Consider the following 17,441-nt stretch of genomic DNA (forward strand, 5'->3'; position numbering starts at 1 on the left):
TAATCTGAAAAGGAAAACTGGGGATGAGAGGATTGTCTTAATCTCCGCTTCACCGAATGTTAAGTTTAACTCTGAAGTATAAGAATAGTGACACAAAACAAAAACTGGGAACACAAAGATTGGAAAGGTTATTGATTAATATAACCCTGGTGTGGAGCAAACCCATGACAAGAACAATTCATTTATTCATTTTCCGAAACACTTTGTCATATTAAGAGTCGCAGTGAAGCTGGAGTCTATCCCAGCAATCATTGGACGAGAGGCAGGTACATCTGGAAAGGTCGCCAGTCCGTCACAGGTCCAACGGGTATAATATATAAATTAATAGCATCACAAAAAAGCATAAACATAAAAAAAAATGTTGAGGCACAAATAACTTTAAGCAGGTCTGTTTAAGAGAAAATAAAAAAAATCTGGAAGTGACCTAAGTGATCTTTCATTCATTTTCTACACCACTTCAGCTGATTCAGTCCCTGTCCCAGTAATTAGCACCAGTAAACCCAGGACAGGTCAGCAGGCTATTGCAGGCCCAACAAAGAACGACAAACAACTCCTCGGTCAGAGGGCTGAGCCAAAGGGCACTCAGGATATATGAACCCCTCTGCAGCCGAGGCTGAAACCAGCGACCTACTGGCTGTGTGTTAGAAAGGACCACTCAGAGACAGATAGCAGAGTTAGCAGGACTTCCATTCAGGAGAAGAAAGCCGGGAATAATCTCACTAAACACAATGTAACGCTGGAATATGAAGGGAGGAGTCAGGAGTCAGAGCCACAGAAAGGAAGAAGGGGGGAGGCCAGAAGAAGAGTGAATGTGGAGCTGGTGCCCAACAGGTTTCAGGTGGGGATGATTAGTATTTAGGCGATTGACACCGAGGGGCCAGAGAAGGAGTTGGTATGTCTGTGGCAGAGACTGGTGCAACGCTGTGAGGCTGCCGTGCTTCCCGCCACAACGCAATTAATGCCAGAGTTTATTAACATTGATGCAAATGCAATAAGACTGCACGACTAATCAGGAAAAACTGAACAAAAAGAAAAAAGACTGGAATCAATGAAAATACAAATCAAATCAAAATATAGATCAGAAATAATAAGTATTGACAAGTAATCAATAAATGGTATAAAATAAGCTGATTGGGTCATCATCACACTGCCAAAAGAGCTCAGATTGATCAGAACGTCGACAAGAATATCCAACAATGTGCTCAGCTGGTAGAGGTCTGGACGGAGCTGAACACATAGAGCAATAGAGACTGTTGTAACACACACACTTCCCAAGACTTCAAAATGAAAACCAAAATTTATCTTAAAATGGAGGCAAATTATGCTCCCCACAAGCTACTCCCTCTCTCTCATGATGATGAGACGTATTGTTTGAACGACAGACAATGTGTATCGTTTCATATGAGGCTTTATCGTTTACGCCTCGATAAGCTGCTTTACTGCAGTATTTTACGTCAAGATCTGCTTTACGGCATTCACGCTGCAATATATAAACAAACATGGAGGAAGACGGTAGCAGACGTGTTTCAGAGCAGGATAATTCACTAAAAGATGAGCAGCCAACCCAAACTGATGAGCTTGTTCATAAAAGAGGGTAAATTTCTGTTGCATGGATGCAGTTTGGATATAGAAAAGACCGACGTAGAACCGACAACAGACTAGCTCACAGTCCCAACAACGAACTCCGACAACTAACTCATTTTATCACCTGCACAGGAATCAGGGTACAGAATACAGAATAAAGAATACAGTCAACAAGCAAAAGCAGCAAAAGCAGCATCAAGTGGAGGCGAAAGCTCATTATAAACTAAAGATGCAAACGCTGCAACAGGTATTTCCTGCAGATGGAAGGAGATCACTGCTGCTGTTGCCAAGAACATCTGACATATAACTGATGACTGACACAACATTACACAAATAGTTTTATATGGTTATGTATATCGTTATGGGGATATAAAATTACCTATATTAGGATATGAGATTTTGGTCATATCTCCCAGCTCTACTATGAAATATGTTTCAGTCGATATTTTCTTTAAATGTTCACAGTAGCTGTTTTATTCCCAGGACTAGACAGTTTAACACACCTGATCTAAGTAACGACCCGCTGTGCAGGTAATCTTACCTGACTGAATGTAGGCCTGTGGAACTGAGATGCTCTCCATGCTGAAAGCAGGCAGTTATTTATTGTAACATTTTCTTATTTCATATCCATATTCAGGCTATTTCTGCATGTTTAAACGAATCAGGAAACCTCTGTTTTAGCAGGGAACTCATGTCATTTAAACATCAGCACAAAAAGGTAAACCTGCAGGCAGATGTAATTTCACTTCCCCAAAACCCAATGACATTCCCACACATACACCAGCTCCACGTTTTCTCCATCTGGGCTGGACTGGACCTGCCTGCCATCTGTCTCTGTCCTCCAGCACCTGTCCTCCTTCATGTCATATCATCATAACTTCATCACTTCTGCTTCTGCGTTATGATTCATTCTCAGATGTTCAAGGTTTGTGGTTTTTTACACACACATCAAACTGTGCATCTTTGCTGCTTGTGGAGATGAATTATCTCAATCATCACTGTGTCGGACAGCAGTGAAGGAACCACACTGCTGCAAGGCGACGATGCCGCAAGCGATGATGCTAAAAGGCGACGATGCTGCAAGGCGACAATGCTGCAAGGCGACGATGCTGCAAGGCCACGATGCTGCAAGGCGACGATGCTGCAAGGCGACAATGCTGCAAGGCGACGATGCTGCAAGGCGACGATGCTGCAAGGCCACGATGCTGCAAGGCCACGATGCTGCAAGGCGACAATGCTGCGAGGCGACGATGCTGCGAGGCGACGATGCTGCGAGGCGACGATGCTGCAAGGCCACGATGCTGCAAGGCGACGCTGCTGCAAGGCGACGATGCCGCAAACGATGATGCTGCAAGGCGACGATGCTGCAAGGCGACGATGCTGCAAGGCGACGATGCTGCAAGGCGACGATGCTGCAAGGCGACGATGCCGCAAACGATGATGCTAAAAGGCGACGATGCTGCAAGGCGACGATGCTGCAAGGCGACGCTGCTGCAAGGCGACGATGCCGCAAACGATGATGCTAAAAGGCGACGATGCTGCAAGGCGACGCTGCTGCAAGGCGACGATGCCGCAAACGATGATGCTAAAAGGCGACGATGCTAAAAGGCGACGATGCTGCAAGGCGACGATGCTGCAAGGCGACGATGCTGCAAGGCGACGATGCTGCAAGGCCACGATGCTGCAAGGCGACGACGCTGCAAGGCGACGACGCTGCAAGGCGACGACGCTGCAAGGCGACGACGCTGCAAGGCGACGACGCTGCAAGGCGACGATGCCGCAAACGATGATGCTAAAAGGCGACGATGCTAAAAGGCGACGATGCTGCAAGGCGACGATGCTGCAAGGCGACGATGCTGCAAGGCGACGATGCTGCAAGGCGACGATGCTGCAAGGCCACGATGCTGCAAGGCCACGACGCTGCAAGGCGACGACGCTGCAAGGCGACGACGCTGCAAGGCGACGACGCTGCAAGGCGACGACGCTGCAAGGCGACGATGCTGCAAGGCGACGATGCTGCAAGGCGACGATGCTGCAAGGCCACGATGCTGCAAGGCCACGATGCTGCAAGGCGACAATGCTGCAAGGCGACGATGCTGCAAGGCGACGATGCTGCAAGGCGACGATGCTGCAAGGCGACGCTGCTGCAAGGCGACGATGCCGCAAACGATGATGCTAAAAGGCGACGATGCTGCAAGGCGACGATGCTGCAAGGCGACGATGCTGCAAGGCGACGATGCTGCAAGGCGACGCTGCTGCAAGGCGACGATGCCGCAAACGATGATGCTGCAAGGCGACGATGCTGCAAGGCGACGATGCTGCAAGGCCACGATGCTGCAAGGCAACGACGCTGCAAGGCGACGCTGCAAGGCGACGACGCTGCAAGGCGACGACGCTGCAAGGCGACGACGCTGCAAGGCGACGACGCTGCAAGGCCACGATGCTGCAAGGCGACAATGCTGCAAGGCCACGATGCTGCAAGGCCACGATGCTGCAAGGCCACGATGCTGCAAGGCCACGATGCTGCGAGGCGACGATGCTGCGAGGCGACGATGCTGCAAGGCCACGATGCTGCAAGGCCACGATGCTGCAAGGCCACGATGCTGCAAGGCCACGATGCTGCGAGGCGACGATGCTGCGAGGCCACGATGCTGCGAGGCCACGATGCTGCAAGGCGACGCTGCTGCAAGGCGACGATGCCGCAAACGATGATGCTAAAAGGCGACGATGCTGCAAGGCGACGATGCTGCAAGGCGACGATGCTGCAAGGCGACGATGCTGCAAGGCGACGATGCTGCAAGGCGACGATGCCGCAAACGATGATGCTAAAAGGCGACGATGCTGCAAGGCGACGATGCTGCAAGGCGACGATGCTGCAAGGCGTCGATGCTGCAAGGCGACGATGCTGCAAGGCGACAATGCTGCAAGGCCACGATGCTGCAAGGCCACGATGCTGCGAGGCCACGATGCTGCAAGGCCACGATGCTGTGAGGCGACGATGCTGCGAGGCGACACTGCTGCAAGGCCACGAGGCTGCAAGGCCAGGATGCTGCAAGGCGACAATGCTGCGAGGCGACGATGCTGCAAGGCCACGATGCTGCAAGGCGACGCTGCTGCAAGGCGACGATGCCGCAAACGATGATGCTGCAAGGCGACGATGCTGCAAGGCGACGATGCTGCAAGGCGACGACGCTGCAAGGCGACGACGCTGCAAGGCGACGACGCTGCAAGGCTACGACGCTGCAAGGCGACGACGCTGCAAGGCGACGACGCTGCAAGGCGACGACGCTGCAAGGTGACGACGCTGCAAGGCGACAATGCTGCAAGGCGACAATGCTGCAAGGCGACGATGCCGCAAACGATGATGCTGCAAGGCCACGATGCTGCAAGGCGACGACGCTGCAAGGCACGACGCTGCAAGGCGACGATGCTGCAAGGCGACGATGCTGCAAGGCGACGATGCTGCAAGGCGACGATGCTGCAATGCTGCAAGGCGACGATGCTGCAAGGCCACGATGCTGCAAGGCGACGATGCCGCAAACGATGATGCTGCAAGGCGACGATGCTGCAAGGCCACGATGCTGCAAGGCCACGATGCTGCAAGGCCACGATGCTGCAAGGCGACGACGCTGCAAGGCAACGACGCTGCAAGGCGACGCTGCAAGGCGACGACGCTGCAAGGCGACGACGCTGCAAGGCGACGACGCTGCAAGGCGACGACGCTGCAAGGCCACGATGCTGCAAGGCCACGATGCTGCAAGGCCACGATGCTGCAAGGCCACGATGCTGCGAGGCGACGATGCTGCGAGGCGACGCTGCTGCAAGGCGACGCTGCTGCAAGGCCACGATGCTGCAAGGCGACGATGCCGCAAGCGATGATGCTAAAAGGCGACGATGCTGCAAGGCGACGATGCTGCAAGGCGACGATACTAAAAGGCGACCGTGCTACAGGGAGACTAGAAGGCGACAATGCTCGAAGGCGTTGATGCAAAAAGAAAAAAAAAGATTTAAAAAAGAAACATGTTTGCATCACTTTGGCTTACTATTAACACAATTATCTCTGCCACCATCACTTCATCTCTTTTTTAGTCACATTTAGCAAATGTGGACTCCAGAGAACTCTAAAGCATCTGTACACGAGGTTGTTGAGTTGAACGCACCTTCAAACAGTTAAAAAACGACAATGTTTTGTTTTTTAAGCACAAACTCTTTTGTGTTTGGCATTCACAGGAAGCAAGTTTTAGATTTATTTTAGCATTTAGCATAAAGCATTGTTGCTGCATGTAGCAGCCTGCACAAACTGCAGGAACCACTTTCAGTCTGCTTTTCTGAGCTCCGAAGGTTTTAATTCTTTCTAACTTTTGTCATTTTAGGCAGATTTAGAAACATAATGTAGAATTACATTTTTTGTCAAATAAATCAGAAACCATTTCCCATTCAACAACCTCCAGTTAATGACCCATGCAGAGAACAATAGCTGCTATTTAGCATTTCAGCTCCTAATTACACCCCCGTTATTTGTGATGCATTATCTTTTTAATTTCTTCTATCTGGCAGCTACAAATTACACATGGCTAAAATTCTCCACTGTTTCACCAGTCTGCTTAACTACTGCATGACATCTGTGGAGATAAGACAAAAAACATAAAATGCTTATTTAACATACCACATGAACATCTCTACCCAAAACATTTGATATTTCTGGTTGTGGAAAGCATCGGGAGTGAAGATCTGAGAGAAGCTGCAGACACCCTGCAGCTGGGAAAGGGTTTTAACTTGGGCCTGCTTTCAGCGCTTACAGCTCTTATCCTTCTGTCTGATGCATGCAAACAGAGTCGAGTAGAATGGCTGCACTTCACGGCTTAAACGCTGAAATTAGCAGGACAGGATGGCAGCCCAGAAGGCTGAAGTTTGCAGCTCATATATGTGTCACAGTGGATTTGAACCTGGCTCTCTGAGCTATGGAAATGAATCAGATCCTTGCAACGCTTCATGCTTTTTCCAATCTCTCTTTCTTCCACATGTTTACTAACAGAACCAACAAGTCAGATCACTGAAACAGTTTCAGACAGAAAGATTCTGTTTCTGACAAAATAACTGGATGCAAATATGAAATCACACACCTGGAATTATTTTATACTCCAGCTGCCTCATTCATCCTGCATGAAAGGACTCTTGTGACTTAATGTTTTCTGGATGTTTTAAAGATGAGCCTGAACTCAGGATTTAAAAAGCAGTTTCTCATCTTTGTTGCTCAGAAGAGACAAAACCAGGAAAACAAGACGAGTTCAGTACAAAAAGGTTTGAATGGATGAGCTGAGGACGCAGTTTGTCTTTTAAAATCATCCCATACGGACGATTTCCGTCGCATCTGAACGATCGGTTTTAAATGATCAAGGAACCTTTTGGTTTGCCAAACTCACAGGGATCCAATGAGTTTTTGAGGAGCAAGGAGCACAAAAATGTGAGTTTTAGCAGTTCAGTGAGGAGTTATGTGGTAGATGAGGTTAGGAGGGAGGGAGGGGACACCTGGGGGGCCATCATGTTGTGCTGAGTGGAAGATGGTGGCACCATCCTCCCCTTGCTTATGAGATCCCCGATTTGGAAACAGATCAAACAGAAGGGTAATACAGGAACACATTGATAAACAACAGAGGGGTAAGGGAGAAGGAAGGGGGGTGAGGGATGGGGAGGGTGTACAGGTGGGTGGGAGACAGGGAGGGACAAGGGGGATGATGCAGACAGAAAGCTAACGGATGATGGATAAGAGCAGCGGTGGGTGAAGGTGGGAACTGAGCATGAGAAGGTTCACCAGAGGTGTTGCTGAGGTTTGGATCTGCTCCCACACCTCCTATCCCACCACCTTCACAAGTCAGAGGTTTAAAGGAACATCAGGAAGATCTGAATTACTGAACCCCAACTCTCACTTCACAGGGTCAAAGTTTATTTACAGGCCTGCAGAAGGTTTCCACAACCTGAAGCTGCTGTTCAGTCTGATAATAAACACACAAATAACATTCAACAACAAACAATAATATAATATGAAATAATATAATAAAATGCATATAATAAATATATAAAAATAATATAGTAAACAATAATAAATAAAATAATATCAAATATAATCATATAATAAAATGCATATAATAAATATTTTAAAAATAATATAGTAAACAATAATAAATAAAATAATATATTAAAATAATATAAAATGATATAAAAAATGCAAATAATAAATATATTTAAAAAAATGATATAGTAAATAATATAATAATTAAAATAATATAATAAAATACAAGTCAAATTAAATCTTAACTGGAAACCAGCAAAGAGCAGCAGCAGCAGCACAGGGTTGTGTGATCACATCATCTCCTGGCCAACAGACAAGCAGCTGTCTGTCTGTCTGTCTGACCCTTTGACCACTGAGCTGATCTGCTTTTCTACATCATCATCATCATCATCATCATCATCATCAGGTTGACTAAGAGGTCAGCTGACCAAACTTTTTTTATTTTTTTATTTTAAAGTGTAAAAATAGTAAGTTTTTTATAATTGTATTTGTATTTATTAAGTATTTTTCAAACTTCATCAAATGATGTGACTGTATCTGTAAGAGATGTACTGCCATGACACACAGCTGTTATTACAGATTTACTGTGAGGTCAGATCACATTACTGATGCTATTTAATTACACTGGACCTGCAGAGGTGTATAAAGTAGAAGTAGAAAGTAGAAATCCAGTCCAGCAGCTCCTTCCAACCAGTCACTAAACCAGCTGAATGTAATCAGCTCAGCTCCACTGCAGGTCCATGTGCCTGTTAGTGATCTACTTCTACTTTATATACCTCTGTGGACTTGTGAAGATACATGAAAAAAGTAAAAATCCAATCTTGAAGTACATCCTCGTAAGGCTGAGTTTCTTAGTCCTGGTCCTCGGAGACCCCTGCCCTGCATGTTTTAGGGGTCACTCGGTAACAAACCTGAATGAATGGCTCGTTAGCGGGTTTGCAGAGACCTCTATTAGCTGCTGTGCTGAAAGGAACTAAGACATGCAGGGCAATGGTCCCCAAGGACCAGGACTGAGACCTAGATACAGAGTGGGACATTTTGTGCTCTCTGGTGGACAAACCCAATCTGGTGTCACTGCAGGTTGACATTTCCACAGCTATCTGAAGCCACATCGGCCTAATTCAGGCTGATTTATTTCCAATCGTTGGCGACCTACGGGACGTGATAATGTGTTGGAAGATGCCACGTTCAGCCCCTTCCTTTCCAACTCTGTTTGTATGTGGGTCATAAAGCAGAAATGTAACACAAAAGATGGTTTAGCATCATAAAAATAGATCCAACAAACAAGGTTTGAAGGCTACATGAGGCTGCACTTTGCAGTGTGCTAAACGTGTGATTTAAGCCCCACTGAGAGAACACCCCGCTGTGTGAGTTCTCACTCGGGGTGCTACAAGCTTAGATCTGCGCTCATAACACGTGTGCAGATTAGGATTTGGAGTTTGGAGGAGAAGAGTCACAGGATTTAGAAAATTGCCAAGTAGAGTGCTAACTGGGTGTCGTGTCATTTAAACAGCACTGATTCCTGTTTCTGGACCATCACAGTCTCCCAAACTTCTCCTGCACCGCTTCTCCTCATGCTTTTATTCATTTATGCTGTCACCTCTTTTGTCTTTCATCCCTCCTCTTTTCTTATCTTCCCTCTCCATTCCTCCCCTTTTCCTCCTCTCCCCTCTGTCACGCCGTCACCCTTTACTTCCCCCCACATGAACCCAACTGCTTCTCACGTCTCTATCTCCCAACACAGACGGATGCAGACAGAAACTGAGACAGAGACAGACAGAAAGGTGACAGGAGTTGGAAAAACACTCGAAGCAAGAAGGAGAGAGAAAACAAAGCTAACAGGAGGGGGTGAGAGAAGGTGAGAAAGCTGAGAGTGTGAGTGAAATCCGCGGATAAAATCCGAGAAACGGATCGGGCCTCGTTTCGCCTCCTCCGTCACTCCAGGAGCACCAAGCTTTTTGTTTCCCTTCCCGTCGCCATGGTAACTGTTGGCAATTTCACATCCAAGGCACATGCCCTGCTGACCGACAGCTAGTTGCATCCCGAGGCACTCGCCTACACACACACACACACACACACACACACAGGCCCAGAAACAAACACAAGCCAGATTGCCCCGCTGACCAGCTGTTCGCTGCTGAGAAGCCTGGAGGCCGCAGCCTACACACACCGAAACTTCATCCTCGTCTTCTCCTTGCGCAGCGTGAAGAAACACAGAGTTGACTGCACATGTGAACGCATCACGACTTAAGATCTGGATCAGCCGCGTCAGCCTGATCATGCTTCAAAGCGTCGCTTCCACATCCCGTCCCAGACGTGTCGACGAAGCCGTATCGTCATAACGGCTGCAGACCAGCTGAAAGCGACATCGACGAGCTACGGAAGGACGTATACCATCTCTTAACATGAGATCCGTTGTTGGTTTAACTCCTTTGTGAGTAACTCCTGCAGAGTCACAACGCAGCAGCAGTTTCCAGTCAACGCATCATACTGGTGACCATTTAAATCAGGAAAAGGCAGCTCCGGTCCTGGAGTGCCACAGTCCTGCAAATGTCAGGAGTTTCTAAGCTGCAACACACCTGGTACACATCAGACCGAATTAGCAGAGCTTGACATCAAACTCTGAACAAGTCTGCTAATGAGCCATTGATTTGAGTCAGGTGTGTTGCAGCAGGGAAACCCCTAACATCTGCAGGAAGGTGGCACTCCAGGACCGGAGTTGCCTATTCCTGATGTAAATCATATCTACAGGTTTGTGTACGTTTTTACTTTCAGAGTACATGTTTACTCATTTTCTTGCCATCTTTAAACTGTTATATTGCTTTATTGTAAATATGTTATATTCATGCAAACGTCTTACCTGATGAAGAGGTTCCTATTGATTCTAATGGGACACACACACACACACACACTCAAGACACACACACACACAGGACTGTATTACATAAATGGGATTTCTCTTTAAATCGAGAAAAATCTGGTTGATTTTTGTCTTTTAATGTAGAAGGAGGACATGTCCCCCTTCATGTTTGAATCGATGCTAACCAGTGTGAGCTGCTGGACACAAACTGCATTAAAGGCTCAGCATGAAGCAGCTGATTCCACGTTCTGGCTCAACATGCATCAATTTAACTGTTTTTTTTTTTACCTTCCTATGTTTGAGTTTGTATCACTAAAAATGTTTTTTGTTTTTTATTTTTTTATTAAAAGAGACACATTTAAGACCATACTAGTCAAAGGTATGCGAACACATTAACAATGTATTTGGTTCTAAAATAGTTTGTAACTTTGAAAATGTTTACTTGGCTAATATAAACGTAACAGATTGGAGAAACAAGGAAAAGATTGTTCCTTGTTTGTGGATTCTCCTTGCTGCAAGTAAGAAAGTCATAACCAGAAAATGGCTAAAACCGGACCCTCCAACTGTTGAAGAATGGATCAATATGACACAGGAAATTTACATTATGGAAAAATTGTCACTCACCCTTAGATTCCAGAGAGACTCTTTTTATGACATCTGGTCAAAATAGATGGAAATGTGAAACTCATAAGATCGGACTTTACATAACAATTTATGTGGCTATGGTCTTTACTTTTTTATTTACTTTTCAACGGTACTCTTCCTATTTTTATTTAATTAATTTTTGTTTTGTTTTCGTTGTTTACTGTTCTGTAATTTAAAAAAAGTCTACTAAAAATGAAAATTAAAAAAAAAAAAGAGACACATTACTAATGATTTTTACAAAAGAACTCTGTACGTCATCATTTTCAGAAGTGTTGTTCTTTCAGATATTTCTGAATCGTTGAGCTTCTCCTCCACCTCCATAAAAACATGCCGGTGGCATTTAGTTTTCGCAATCCCCCCTTTGCTAAAAATCCCTCCTTTATTTGATTGTTATTTTTTCATTTAATTTCATTCGAACTGAATGTCGGACCCTCTGCAACCTGCTCAGCCAAACAGCAGCAGGTCTCATAAGAAGCATGACGTCGCCTTGGTTCAGTCAGGCAACCTAAATGAAGTTATCAGCTTTAAATATTAAAATCTCCTCTGATGTTCTGTCCCTTCGTTAGCGCTCTCTTCTCTCAGGGTTTTCCATTTTTCCTGTGTTTATAAAATGCCTTCGACCTGCTCCTGCATCTGAACTCAGTTTTCAGCGAACCAGAGCTGTAAGTCAGTGAGATATCCTGAGTGCCGCTACAACGCCCTCAGTAAACCCAAACAGCAGTTATAAAGAGCAATCTGCAGTGTTTCAGTGAAAGAAAGCTCATAAATGTTGCAACATTTTACTGGACTCAGCGTGTCGTTGTTGATGCCAGATGGTCAAAACATCATGAGTTTGGATCTGGTTCACAACCTATAGGCCACGGCCTGCAGAGCAGCGATGATGACAAACCAAATCCTCCACTCGTTTCCTTCGCTGGGAGAATGTTTCCATGTCCTCCACTTCGCTCCACCTTCCTGCAGCTGAAAGAACCGCTGAAGCGCCGCGATTCACAACTTCTCATGCAAACATTCATAAATCAGCTCAGCTCTGCTGTTGAAGGGTTTACACATTCTTCCAACTGTTCTATGAAAACAAACCCTCCTCTTCTTCAGTCCAGTCTTATCATCTCACATCCACCCACGCCACTGATACTGTACCTCCACCCAGTTTCCATCCACTTCATGAAAGAGAACGCAGAACGGGTCCGACTTGGAGGCTACATCCCGGTCCAGCAAGTTGGCAGCCGTGACGGACAGCTCAACCCGGGTGACGCAGTGCTGTGGTCCGACACTGCGGGTCTGACCGTCGGGTGCCGAGCCCAGCGTGTAGGCCATGGTCTCAGGTCGCCAGTCACCTTGAGGGAAAGAAAAGACAGCAGGGAATCAGGAAAGAGCGAGCTGCACAACCTGGTTTGCAAAGAGGTAAAAATCTCCATCACTGTGGCTGTCAGTAGGGGCTGGAAAATCGAATTGAAAAATCAAAATCAGGATTTTTTTTGCTTCAGAATTTATTTTTTGTTAAAAAATAGATTTTTTTTTTAAACATGTAAAAATAATCCATCATAAAATTTTTTGTCATTTTTATTGTTTTTATTGATCTTTTTATTTGTCTTCTTGGGGCATTACAGCAGCAGAATGATGGTCTGGCTACTGGGTTGTTTTTATTAAGAAAAATGATGAGCAAAAAAAAAAAAAAAAGAAAAGCTTTATACATTTATTTTGTTTTTAATCTACAAAAATCAGCAAAACCAAAGAATTGTGAGAATTGCAATTTAAATCAAATCAGCACCCAAAAAATCGGAATCAAATCGGGAAAAAAGCGTATTGTCATACTGTCAGTGGAAAAACCTCCATGTGACACATTAAAAACATGTGCGAGGTGCTTCACCCCAGCAAAATCATTAAAAATCTGCATTTCTGCATGTTGTGCTCCCATCCATGCATAAAAACCTGGAGCTACTGCAGGATCCTGTGTGGAACACAGGATGTGAAACTTTCCCACTAAGCTCAAAGACAGATCCGTAGAAACCCGTCATTCTATCTGTCCTGTGGAAAATAGTCATAGATGTTTTCTTAGTGTCCTTTGTGTCATGGGGCAGTGAGGAGGAAGGACCCAAACGGAGGAAGATGAGGCAGGAGGAAGGTGCACTCAGATGATTTGCACTCACAGAATTATGAAGAAACTAAACAGCATGCACTCACACAAGAAAACCTGACAATGTAAGACAGCAAACATGGGAGACTGGACCAGACTGCACTGGACCAGACTGGACTGGACTGGGGATGAGTATTTCCATTCCATCAGGACTAGGGCTGCACAATTAATCGGATTTTGATCATGATCATGATTTGGGAGGCCACAATTAAATGAACCTGATTGTCAACGATATTTCCATTCAAAACGCAGCTCTGCTGCAGCGTCTCTGATCCCTCAGGTTCTCTACCAGCAGTCTGCCGACCACCAGGGGGCGAACGCCCGGTTAAGGCTTCATTAAGCTGACTAAATACCAAGCCGGCACACATTTTACCAGCAGCCAGTTAAGTTTGGTTGGATTGGTTGGACATTTGAGGTTCGCATTTTTCCTGTTGCAGGTAAAACGGATTGTTTTTATTAAACAGCTGATTGAGGTGGTAAAAAACACAAACATTTTTACAATACGTGACATTAAAATACACAAACCCTGCCGCGTGCACAACCCGCCCTGCCGCGGACGAAGTTGCTTGTTAAATACGAAATAAGCAGCTTCATTGTACAAAAAGCAGAGATTGATCCCTCCCGGCTTCAGACGAAGCTTCTCATGGAGGATGTAACGAGTTTTAGACTGATGAGAGCAAGTCATGTTGAGAATGGAAAATACATCAAAATACTGGATACGAAATATGAGATCTCTTCCTGTAATTATTTCTACAACTTAGCTTTGCTTGTGTCGTATAAAAAATGTCAAGGGAATAGTGAGGGAGCGCTATATATATATATATATATATATATAAATATATATATATATATATATATATATATATATATATATATATATTTATATATATATATATATATTTATATATGAAAATGAAATAGAAATGAAAAATACTTTATTAATCCCCAAAGGGAAATTCAATATTGTAGTATATAATAATAATTAACGACAGGAGGTCTTGTTCCGGAGGCTGATGGCTGCTGCCAGGAATGATCTTCTGTATCTTTCGGTCTTAAATCGGACCTGAAGAAGCCTCTCACTGAACACACTTTGTTGTTTCATCACTGTGTTATGGAGAGGGTGTGAAGAATCCTCCATCATCTTCATCAGCTTGTGCAGCATTCTTCTTTGGACAATCAGCTCCAGCGGCTCCAGAGTTACTCCAAGCACAGAAGCAGCTTTCTGGATCAGTTTGTTGATTCTCTTCAAGTCTCTGGTTCTGATGCTACTACCCCAGCAGATGCTGCAAAGCTGACTGCACTCTCCACAACAGACTTATAGAAGATATGCAACATCTTGGTGCAGACGTTAAACCATCTCAGCTTCCTTAAGAAGTACAGTCTGCTCTGACCTTTCTTGTAGATGTAGTCAGTGTTGCATTTCCAGTCCAGTTTGTTGTCCAGCTGAACTCCAAGATACTTGTAATCCTCCTCCACCACCTCCACCTCCTCTCCCAGGATGGAAACAGTGCTTTGTTTATTCTTCTTCCTCCTGAAGTCAACAATCATCTCTTTTGTTTTGCTGCTATTTAATATGAGATGATTGTCACCACACCATTTAACAAACTGACTGACCAGTTCTCTGTACTCTGCTTCTTGTCCATCCCTGATACACCCCACAACTGCAGTCATCAGAGTATTTCTGCAGATGGCAGGACTCAGAGTTGTACTGGAAGTCTGAGGTGTACAGAGTGAAGAGGAATGGCCAGAGTACAGTTCCTTGTGGTGCACCAGTGCTGCTGACCTCCATCTCAGATACACAACCTTTCAGTCTCACAAACTGGGGTCTGTTTGTGAGGTAGTCATAGATCCAGGTGGTTGTGGAGGTATCCACCTGGAATTTATGGAGCTTCTCAAATAACAAAGCAGGCTGAATGGTATTAAAAGCACTGAGAAATGAAAGAACATGACCCTCAGAGTGCTGCCTGAATGGTCCAGATGAGAGTGTGCTCTCTGGAGCAGGTATATGATGGCATCTTCAACCCCAAGTCCATTACAATTTGCAAACTGTAATGGGTCCTGAAAGGTGTTTACTTGCTTGTTGAGGTGAGCCAGTAAGAGTCTCTCCAGGACTTTCATGATGTGAGATGTCAGGGCAACTGGTCTGTAGTCACTTGGTTCAGCTGGTTGTGTTTTTTTAGGCACTGGAACAAGGCAGGAGGTTTTCCACAGCACTGGGACTCTATTTAGTCTCAGACTGGTGTTGAAAAGGTGCTGGAGAATCGGACATAGTTGTTTTGAGCAGGTCTTGAGAACTCTGGGACTGACACCATCTGGACCTGCAGCCTTGTTCTGGTTCAGTTTCTCAAGTTGCTTCATAACCTGATTGCAGGACAAACAAGGTGGAGGTCTCAGGATGTCCTGATGTGGAGGGAGATGAAGCTGTGTTCTGGTCCATGACTGACTTTCTAACTTCTTCCTGTAGTCCTCCTTGCACTTCTTAGTTTGTGTTTCAAGTTGTTTTTCTGTTGCCCTCAATAACTCCCTGTCTCCATCCCTGAAGGCTTTCTTTTTGATGTTCAGCAGCTTTTTCAGGTCACTGGTGATTCAGGGTTTGTTATTGGGGAAGCACCTCACTGTTCTTGTTGGGACGATGCTGTCCACACAGAAGTTCATGTAATCTGTCACACACTCAGTCATGGCGTTGATGTCATCTCCATGAGGTTCACAGAGGTCGTTCCAGTCTGTAGCCTCAAAGCCTCCTCTAAGAGCATCTTCAGCTTCAGCAGACCAGATTTTGATAGTCTTTGTGATGACTGGTTGCTGCTGAACGATGGGCTTGTAGGTGGAGGTGAGAAGAACCAGATTATGGTCAGATCTTCCTAAAGGAGGCAGGGCAGAACAACTGTGTCCATTATTCATATTTGCATAAAATAAGTCCAAGATCTTATTTTCTCTGGTGGAGCAGCTGACAAACTGCTGGAATGTTGGTAGAGTTGCAGAGAGGGAGATGTTGTTGAAGTCTCCGGAGATCGCCATGAATGAGTTTGGATGCTGTGTTTGTAGCCGAGCAACGACGGAGCTGATGACATCACAGGCTGTGTCTGGTGCGGTACCAGGTATTGTATAAACTGCTACCAGAATAACACAGGTAAACTCTCTGGGTAAATGATATGGACGGAAGCTCACAGCTAACAGTTCCATGTCCCTTGTGCTCATCTTCTCCTTGACAGTAACATGTCCAGGATGACACCAATGCTGGTTAACCAGCACTGCAATTCCACCACCCTTTAGCTTTCCGCTGTGTTGTCTACTGAAGCCTGCACGGACCGTTTTAAAGCCCGGTACAGACACATTACAGTCATGGATGTGTTCATGCAGCCATGTCTCAGTGAAGCACATAATACTGCACTCTGTATTCTTTCTGAGACCTTGTTAGCATCTCCAGCTTGTCCGTTTTGTTAGCTAGCGATCTCACATTACCCATGACGACGGTCGGGTGAAATGGTTTAAATCTCAATAGTTTTCTTCGCTCTTTGACTCCCACTCTGCATCCTCTTCTCTTTCTTTTTTAACTCCATCGGGATTTGATGTGTTGTTTCGGTGCTAGTCCTGATTTGGGAGAAGTTAATCAGTTGATCCTGATTGTAAACAAGTCTTTCGTTGCCATGGAGACTCATCATAACAAGCCTTGAAAGAGCAAAAATATGCAGAAAAATCTTCCTTGCAGCATACCCTCCGAACAGGCATGAAATCCTCAGAAAAAAAATACCAATTTGAGGCAATATCTGTAATGAGTTACCCTGAGGATCCGTAATTCAGCCACACACAGGGAGTTCTGGACAAATTACCAGTTTATTGGTGAAGGAGTATGAACAGAAGATCAGTCCAGGGGAGTGGTCTGCAGAAGAAACCAGGCAACAGCTGGGAGGTAAACAGGATGGCAAAATACTCATCCAGGCAAAGACAAGGCTCAGAGATCCAAAGACAGGCAGGGTCGGTAACCAGAAGATCCGAAAGGTAGCGGTGTCCGTCGAGGGCAAGGCAAGGAGGGTAATCCAGGGGCATGAAGCAGAGGGTCGGCAACTGAGGATCAATCCGTAGAACGCTGGAACAAAACTAGACATAGGTCTGATTATTATCTGGCAGAAAAGGAGGGATTGGAGGGA

General features: G+C 45.5%; 1 protein-coding gene across 1 annotated transcript in view; it reads right to left on the bottom strand.

Moving 5' to 3' along the window:
• cpne2 (copine II) overlaps positions 1-12,473 on the bottom strand; it is a gene marked incomplete at both ends in the record, with an annotated part of 87,980 nt that extends 75,507 nt beyond the window's left edge. The window contains one exon of the mRNA XM_079260365.1: positions 12,297-12,473. Within this exon, the coding sequence (XP_079116491.1) occupies positions 12,297-12,473 (177 nt within the window). The remainder of the gene's footprint in view (positions 1-12,296) is intronic.
• Between the last annotated feature and the right edge of the window lie 4,968 nt (positions 12,474-17,441).

Source organism: Telmatherina bonti (genome assembly GCF_933228915.1).
Source record: "Telmatherina bonti genome assembly, chromosome: 2".
Lineage (NCBI taxonomy): Eukaryota > Metazoa > Chordata > Actinopteri > Atheriniformes > Telmatherinidae > Telmatherina > Telmatherina bonti.